Raw genomic sequence first — 9,637 nt, 5'->3', positions numbered from 1 at the left:
CAGATGTGTGCAGCGCATTTTATGGAGGACTGTTTCCTGATCCTGGGAGAGTAGACTACAATGCCGGCTGTTCTGCCTCACAGACTGTTTTTTATATTTTTTATATTTAAAGGATTTGCCACTGATGACTCAAACGTGAGTTTTGAGCAGTGTAGAGTAGTTTGTTATTTTTGTCTCTGATCACAAATGCAGACATGGTTTTATGTTTACGCGGTGCGATGCAACGCAACGCGTAAAAAGACAGTACGATATGAAAACTATGAAATAATCATTATAATCCGTAATTATGTCCCCACTGGATGCAACAAATGCCTCGTTTATAATGGGTTTTAATGTTTTTGTCTCATCGCTCCTGGACACGGCATCACAATATGGTAGTGGCGTAACATTTCCGTCACACGCTTGAGGTATTCGGCCAATCACAACGCACTGGATAGCTGGCCAATCACAACACACCTCGCTTTTCAGACCGATGAGCTTTGTAAAAATCGACGTGTTTCAGAAAGGCGGGGCATAGAGGAGAAACAATAATGTACAGTATGTGGAAAAGAATGTTTTTTAACCTTAAACCGCATAAACATTTCATTACACCAAATACACAATGTTCTTTTTAGCAGCATCATATGACCCCTTTAAAATAGGTCTGTATGTTTTTTGGAAAAAAAGTCTCTTCTGTTCACCAAGGCTAAATGTATTTGATAAAAAAAATAATAATAATATAGTGAAATATCATTACAATTTAAAATAAGTACTTTCTATTTGAATATTTTAGAATGCAATTTATTCCTGATGCAAAGTTGAATATTCCGCATCGTTATTTCAGTCTTCAGTGTCACATGATCCTTCAGAAATCATGCTAATATGCTGCTCAAGAAACATTTCTCATTATTACCAATCTTGAAAACAGTTGTGCTGCTTATATTTTAAGAATTTTTCCAGGATTCTTTGATGAACGAAAAGTTCAATAGATCAGCATTTATTTGAAAACGGAATCATTTCTAACTTTATAAATATGCTTACTGTCACTTTTGACCAATTTAAAGCGGCCTTGCTAAATAAAAGTATTCATTTATTTTCGAAAATCCAACCCTTTTGAACAGAAGTATATCTGAAAACACTGTCTAGAATGGCCTCATATCAAGTTAAAATTTGCATAGGAAGAATATGAAATAACACCAAGCAACAACTTTCGTTCAGTCTTAAAACTCTTTATTTATTCTTTTAATTTGAGTTACAACATTGTCCATACTCTTGAGAGGAACTACAGCGCTGCTGAATGACTCGGAGATGTTTGAGGTTTTCCACACGGGCTTGTTAAAAATGAAACCTCAAACATTTCCTCAAAAACACTTCTCCCCTCACTCTCATATTGGCACAGCACTGACAGTAAAGTGGATGACTGGTAAAAATGCAAGGGTCTAAATAAACCTGACGTGATTGTTCTTTTTGAGCCTCGGCATCTAAACGCAATCCAGATCCCGCCTGTGACCCAAAGGCAAGATGATGAGAGAATGATGGCTCCCTGAAACCTAAAAATCACAGTATTAATATTCTCCACAGTTCTGAGCAGACGGGAAAAGCTGCGGCCTCAAAGTAACTTCCCACTATTTTCACTGCAAGCCTAATATCAAGAACCGTAATATTCAGCGACTGAAGCTGCTTTCTGGATTTTAAACACGGGCCGTATAGAACACAGAAAAATAAACTCGTCTCATCGATCGATTTCAGTCTGACCTCGGCAAACATCACTGCAGCAAATGTTCCTCAAGAAAGCAAGGCAGTCACACTCGGTCTTGTGGAGAAAAGAAGGCAAAAACCAAAGGCAAAACAGGACCGACTACTACAAACATCTGCACCAATGTAATGACTAGCACTGGAATGTCTTCAAAAACACTAAGAAAAGGTTCCGTCTCAAAAGGATATTTGCATGTCACAGGAATGTCACCACAGCACTTATCCAACCATGAAGTTTCCCAGGATTCCTGCACGAACAGCAATTTTAGGTGGCCGCTTTTGGGCCATCCGCCTGCATACTCAAAATCAATTGTTTTATAAAATTATAGCTTGAAATGAAACAGAAAACCATCAATACAGTATGAATATCAGAGTTGAAACACCCCCCGGTCACATGATCATCACTCTTTTGGTCCGTGATTTTAGTTTTAGTCTTTTCAATCAAATATACCAGAGATTTAAATCTACGCGGGGCAAATGAATTGAGTCCGATTCTCATGAGGGAGGGGGAGATGTTGAGCTGCGTTAGATAAGTTCCACGTAATTTGCCGGGAACATGCCGAAATGGCCATCCGGTCCGTATCCTCGCCACCAGCCTTCATCAATCATCTCGATGCCGGCGATGATGGCATCTGGGTCAAACGAGATCTCAGTGTCATCAGCTGAGAAGACACACGTAAAGCATATCAGATCACAGATTAAATGAGGAAAATGACATAAAAAGCTGTCTAAAGGCCAAAGTCTACTTCTGTTTTGACACTAAAAGCTTAGCGGAATTAGAAAAATCAGGTTGTGTGCTTACAGTAGGTGTATATTATGCTGATGATCGCATTTGTGCTATGCAGACTGTGTGCATACCAGAGTTTACATGTACAAAAAGTGTAAAAAACAGGACTTAATGCTGCCTTCATGTGTTATCGAAAATGTCCTACTTCCCCCACTTCTGAAGCTGTAATTAGGAGTATGTAACATTCAAGTGCTTTGTTGTCAGAAAGAATAGGAATCATGGAGGTCAGCTCATTCATTAGTTCAGCCAAAAGATATTTAGTCAATATCCAACAGGTTTGGAATCAAATGTAGCGTCCCATTCTTTGATAACTATATAAACATTCACTGCGCTATCTAATTTTCAATATACACAATTTGCACCAAAATATAATTTACATGTGTAAATATACATGACTGTGATGACATGAGAAAGCAATGCAGATGTTAGGCAGCCTTAAAGGGTTAGTTCACCCAAAAATGAAAATTCTGTCATTAATTACTCACCCTCGTGTTGTTCCAAACCGTAAGACCTTCGTTCATCTTCAGAACACATATTAAGATATTGATGAAATCTGAGGTTCTACGGTTGAACCACTGATGTCACATGGATTATTTTAACGATCTCCTTGCTACGTTTCTGGACCTTGATCGTGGTGGTACCCTTGCTGTCTATGGAGGGTCAGAAAGCTCTCGGATTTGATCAAAAATATCTTAATTTGTGTTTTGAAGATGAATGAAGGATTTACAGGTTTGGAATGACATGAGGGTGAGTAACTAATGACAGAATTTACGTTTTTGTGTGAACTATCACTTTAAAGGGTGAAATTAAAATTACCCCATGATTTGCTTACCCTCGAGCCATCCTAGGTGTATATGACTTTCTTCTTTCAAACGAATACAATCAGAGTTATATTAAAAATGTCCTGACTCTTTCAAGCTTTATAATGGCAGTGAATAGGTGTTGAGATTTTGTAGTCCAAAAAAAAGTGCATAAATTCATCATAAAAAGTGCTCCACGGGGTTAATAAAGGCCTTCAGAAGCAAACTGATGCATTTGTGTAAGAATAACATCCATATTTAAAACTATATAAACTGTAATCTCTAGCTTCCGCTAACTGTCGTACGCGCGTTCACAAGAGAGTGGCGATCCAGTTCTCAACAGCCATTCACTGCCATTATAAATCTCGGAAGAACCAAGACATTTTTCAATATAACTCCAATTGTATTGGTCTGAAAGAAGAAAGTCATATACACCTGGGATGACTTGAGGGTGAGTAAATCATGGGGTAAGTTTAATTTTGGGGTTTCATTTAATTTTAAAATGATCTCAAAGTCCCAGTTTATTTCAGTCTTCAGTGTCACATGATCCTTCAGAAATCATGTTAATATGCTGCTCAAGAAACATTTCTCATTATTACCAATCTTGAAAACAGTTGTGCTGCTTATATTTTAAGAATTTTTCCAGGATTCTTTGATGAACGAAAAGTTCAATAGATCAGCATTTATTTGAAAACGGAATCATTTCTAACTTTATAAATATGCTTACTGTCACTTTTGACCAATTTAAAGCGGCCTTGCTAAATAAAAGTATTCATTTATTTTCGAAAATCCAACCCTTTTGAACAGAAGTATATCTGAAAACACTGTCTAGAATGGCCTCATATCAAGTTAAAATTTGCATAGGAAGAATATGAAATAACACCAAGCAACAACTTTCGTTCAGTCTTAAAACTCTTTATTTATTCTTTTAATTTGAGTTACAACATTGTCCATACTCTTGAGAGGAACTACAGCACTGCTGAATGACTCGGAGATGTTTGAGGTTTTCCACACGGGCTTGTTAAAAATGAAACCTCAAACATTTCCTCAAAAACACTTCTCCCCTCACTCTCATATTGGCACAGCACTGACAGTAAAGTGGATGACTGGTAAAAATGCAAGGGTCTAAATAAACCTGACGTGATTGTTCTTTTTGAGCCTCGGCATCTAAACGCAATCCAGATCCCGCCTGTGACCCAAAGGCAAGATGATGAGAGAATGATGGCTCCCTGAAACCTAAAAATCACAGTATTAATATTCTCCACAGTTCTGAGCAGACGGGAAAAGCTGCGGCCTCAAAGTAACTTCCCACTATTTTCACTGCAAGCCTAATATCAAGAACCGTAATATTCAGCGACTGAAGCTGCTTTCTGGATTTTAAACACGGGCCGTATAGAACACAGAAAAATAAACTCGTCTCATCGATCGATTTCAGTCTGACCTCGGCAAACATCACTGCAGCAAATGTTCCTCAAGAAAGCAAGGCAGTCACACTCGGTCTTGTGGAGAAAAGAAGGCAAAAACCAAGGCAAAACGGGACTGATCACTACAAACATCTGCACCAAACACCTCTGGAATATTGGAACTAGCATTGAAATGTTCAAAAGCAACGTCTTTGCAAACACTGAGAAAAGGTTCAGTCTCAAAAGGATATTCGCATGTCACTGGAATGTCACCACAGCACTTATTCAACGAAGTTTCCCAGGATTCCTGCACGAACAGCAATTTTAGGTGGCCGCTTTTGGGCCATCCGCCTGCATACTCAAAATCAATTGTTTTATAAAATTATAGCTTGAAATGAAACAGAAAACCATCAATACAGTATGAATATCAGAGTTGAAACACCCCCCGGTCACATGATCATCACTCTTTTGGTCCGTGATTTTAGTTTTAGTCTTTTCAATCAAATATACCAGAGATTTAAATCTACGCGGGGCAAATGAATTGAGTCCGATTCTCATGAGGGAGGGGGAGATGTTGAGCTGCGTTAGATAAGTTCCACGTAATTTGCCGGGAACATGCCGAAATGGCCATCCGGTCCGTATCCTCGCCACCAGCCTTCATCAATCATCTCGATGCCGGCGATGATGGCATCTGGGTCAAACGAGATCTCAGTGTCATCAGCTGAGAAGACACACGTAAAGCATATCAGATCACAGATTAAATGAGGAAAATGACATAAAAAGCTGTCTAAAGGCCAAAGTCTACTTCTGTTTTGACACTAAAAGCTTAGCGGAATTAGAAAAATCAGGTTGTGTGCTTACAGTTTATGCTGATTATGCTGATGATCGCATTTGTGCTATGCAGACTGTGTGCATACCAGAGTTTACATGTACAAAAAACAGGAAAAACAGGACTTAATGCTGCCTTCATGTGTTATCGAAAATGTCCTACTTCCCCCACTTCTGAAGCTGTAATTAGGAGTATGTAACATTCAAGTGCTTTGTTGTCAGAAAGAATAGGAATCATGGAGGTCAGCTCATTCATTAGTTCAGCCAAAAGATATTTAGTCAATATCCAACAGGTTTGGAATCAAATGTAGCGTCCCATTCTTTGATAACTATATAAACATTCACTGCGCTATCTAATTTTCAATATACACAATTTGCACCAAAATATAATTTACATGTGTAAATATACATGACTGTGATGACATGAGAAAGCAATGCAGATGTTAGGCAGCCTTAAAGGGTTAGTTCACCCAAAAATGAAAATTCTGTCATTAATTACTCACCCTCGTGTTGTTCCAAACCGTAAGACCTTCGTTCATCTTCAGAACACATATTAAGATATTGATGAAATCTGAGGTTCTACGGTTGAACCACTGATGTCACATGGATTATTTTAACGATCTCCTTGCTACGTTTCTGGACCTTGATCGTGGTGGTACCCTTGCTGTCTATGGAGGGTCAGAAAGCTCTCGGATTTGATCAAAAATATCTTAATTTGTGTTTTGAAGATGAATGAAGGATTTACAGGTTTGGAATGACATGAGGGTGAGTAACTAATGACAGAATTTACGTTTTTGTGTGAACTATCACTTTAAAGGGTGAAATTAAAATTACCCCATGATTTGCTTACCCTCGAGCCATCCTAGGTGTATATGACTTTCTTCTTTCAAACGAATACAATCAGAGTTATATTAAAAATGTCCTGACTCTTTCAAGCTTTATAATGGCAGTGAATAGGTGTTGAGATTTTGTAGTCCAAAAAAAAGTGCATAAATTCATCATAAAAAGTGCTCCACGGGGTTAATAAAGGCCTTCAGAAGCAAACTGATGCATTTGTGTAAGAATAACATCCATATTTAAAACTATATAAACTGTAATCTCTAGCTTCCGCTAACTGTCGTACGCGCGTTCACAAGAGAGTGGCGATCCAGTTCTCAACAGCCATTCACTGCCATTATAAATCTCGGAAGAACCAAGACATTTTTCAATATAACTCCAATTGTATTGGTCTGAAAGAAGAAAGTCATATACACCTGGGATGACTTGAGGGTGAGTAAATCATGGGGTAAGTTTAATTTTGGGGTTTCATTTAATTTTAAAATGATCTCAAAGTCCCAGTTTTTAAAATACGACTTGAGAGGCCATTCATGTCCAATTTCTGACTAGAAAACTATTTATATTTACAATAATTCCGATACAAAAAATTCAAATAAATGAGCTGAACAAACCAGATTTGCAGTGATTAGTTAAGAAAAACCTGCAGTCTTGCAATAAACTCTCAGAATTTGAATTTTTGAGACATTAATTCTGGGGGCAGTTGTAGTCTAATGGTAGAGAGTCAAACATGTAACCTGAAGTTCATGGGTTCGATTCTCAATACCGACAGAAAATGTAGGTGGGGGAGTGAATGAACAGCACTCTCTCTTCAATACCCATGACTGAAGTAGCAGCAAAAATTGCTGCCCACTGCTCCAGGTGTGTGTTCACTACTCACTCACTGCTGTGTGTGTGCACTTGAATGTAAAGGACAAATTCCAAGTATGGGTTACCATACTTGGCTGCATGTCACTTCACTTATACAAAACTGATTTTGTTTACGTATGTGATGCAAACATGTTAACCAATAACGTTAATGCAGCATCCAAATCCGAAAAAGAGCTGGAATATGCATTTTTTGAGTGCTTAAACAAACACACACTGGCCTAAATCTGATTTTGATCTGATTTTCTTAAAAGCATGACTGAGAATTCATGCTATGATGATTTTAGTAATAGCAGAATTAGTACAAATGCAGATGGCAAAGCAGAAGAGATTTGTGCGAAAGGAATGTGCATCTCTATGCATATTTAGAATGCATTGTTTATCATGTATAATCAACACACACCAGCTTGGTAGTCATACAGAGCCCTGGCGCAGACACCACGGTCATCTGTCGTCTCATACGTGTTCTGCTCCTCCACCTGACAAACATTCACAAAACATTCAAGAACCTGCACATTTAAATCAAACACGCCTCACATCCCCCGAAAGACAGCGTGAAATTTTAAAAAATGGATGCCTTTAACTTTAAAGACCCTATGATATGAAAAGTTTGTTGCTTTTGGTTCATGTATATTAGTTTGTGCTCCTCTGGCATACGCTAAAAGAGTGACAAAATGAGTTCCTCAAAATTGACAGATTTAACATTTGCAATCTTTCACTTCTAGAAAAACAGACGAACAATAACAATGACCCCAAACTGCAGTGCACAGAATACTGCCCAATCAAAAGCTCTTTAGAGATGATTTTGGCTCTAACTGCTGTCATTATTCAGAACTAGTTAGTTCTGGTAGTGAGTGTCGTACCTGTGCTGGATCCTCATAGATGGCGTCTTGTTCCACTACTGCGTCATATTGTGGCTGCTTTTGCTCTACAGGCATTTCATAATTATCAGCGACCGCTTGTACATCTGTAACATGAAAGAAAACAAGACGAGAGAAATCATTTGCTATGGGTCCTGTAATAGCACACATTCTCCACAAGGTGGTGCTGACAATCAATTGATTGACTGATGATGATAATATGACAGTGAGATGGGATAAAACAACAACACAGAGAAACAAATGACAGGAGCTGATAATGTGTGTGTGTGTGTGTGTGAATCCCACCTTCATACTCTGGCTCGGGTTCTGGCTCTGGTTCCACATACTGAGATCTGGGTTGCTCCTCAAAACTGGGCTCTACTTAAAACACACACACACATGCGTAGAAACACATGGTAACAAGATTTGTATTCTGACAAACCGCAGGTGGGTAGAGTCAGAGTTTGAGAGCTGCATGACCAAAATATATCATGTTATGAGTTATTTTATATGATAGTAACTACACTCAGTGATTGCACTCAGTGCAAATGCTTCAAATGATTTAAAAGTAACAATTAAAAAAAGTATCAAAATAGCAATTTATTATAAATCAGAATGGATGAGTTACATTTAAAGCCAAGTAGACTATGGTTTTCTAGATATACAGTACTGCAGTATAAATGTGATAGTATGCAGAAATGTTATGTGGCATATATTATTATTGTTCAAAAGTTTTGGGTCAGTTTTTTTTCCTGAAAGAAATCAATACTTTTACTGATCAAAGATGCATTCAATTGATCAAAAGTGACAGTAAAGACTTAAATTATGAAAAATGTTCAAATTAATGCTGTTCTTTTAACCTTTCTATTTATCAAAGCATTGATACATTCCTCAAACACTAAGCAGCACAACTGTTTTCAACTATTATAATAGTAATATTTCTTAAGCATCAAATCAGCATATTAGAATGATTTCTGTAGGATCATGTGACACTGAAGACTGAAAATTCAGCTTTACATAAAAATATATTAGAATAGAAAACGGCTATTTTAAATTCATATAGAAAACATTTTCAATTGTAATACAATTTTAGAATTACTGTTTTTATTGTATTTTTGATAAATGCAGGCTTGATCAGCATAAGAGACTTGAGAGAAAAATCGTAATCTCATCCCAAACTTTTGAACAACAGTGTAGCATCAAAACGCTCGGGCCTTATTTTGAGATGATTAATTCATTAAAGAGACAGTTCACCAAAAAATTCCGTGATCATTTACTCACCCTCATGTCGTCCCAAACCTGTATGACTTTCTTTCTTCAGTGTAACACAAAAGGAGAAAGTCTAAAGAAACTTCCAGCTATTGAATGAAGACTGGGGCTTTAAAGCACCACAATAACAAAAATGCACAATAAAAGCATCATAACAATGGTCCGTATGATCTGAGAAAAGTAGCGATGCCCATCTCATGAACAAATGATTCTTTCAGCTGAATGATTTGTTCACATGTACACATATACATATAC

General features: G+C 37.5%; 1 protein-coding gene across 7 annotated transcripts in view; it reads right to left on the bottom strand.

The window, feature by feature from the left end:
- Positions 1-9,637, bottom strand: part of LOC107698106 (drebrin-like protein B) — a 46,666-nt gene that overhangs the window by 6,766 nt on the left and 30,263 nt on the right. For 4 of the 7 annotated variants that reach the window (XM_016499018.1, XM_016499019.1, XM_016499020.1 and 1 more), the window contains 4 exons: positions 8,420-8,494; positions 8,117-8,220; positions 7,657-7,732; positions 5,015-5,445 (listed from right to left, as the gene is read on the bottom strand). In XM_016499018.1, coding sequence (XP_016354504.1) covers positions 5,309-5,445; positions 7,657-7,732; positions 8,117-8,220; positions 8,420-8,494 — 392 coding nt within the window. In that variant the 3' untranslated portion in view covers positions 5,015-5,308. Of the gene's footprint in view, positions 1-4,226; positions 5,446-7,656; positions 7,733-8,116; positions 8,221-8,419; positions 8,495-9,637 lie in introns of those variants that run through there. The other 3 variants (XM_016499021.1, XM_016499023.1, XM_016499017.1) reach the window with 2 other exon arrangements.

This window comes from Sinocyclocheilus anshuiensis, unplaced genomic scaffold (genome assembly GCF_001515605.1).
Source record: "Sinocyclocheilus anshuiensis isolate Anshui unplaced genomic scaffold, SAMN03320099.WGS_v1.1 scaffold1163, whole genome shotgun sequence".
Taxonomy (NCBI): Eukaryota; Metazoa; Chordata; class Actinopteri; order Cypriniformes; family Cyprinidae; genus Sinocyclocheilus; species Sinocyclocheilus anshuiensis.
This window is presented reverse-complemented; position numbering and strand designations above follow the sequence as displayed.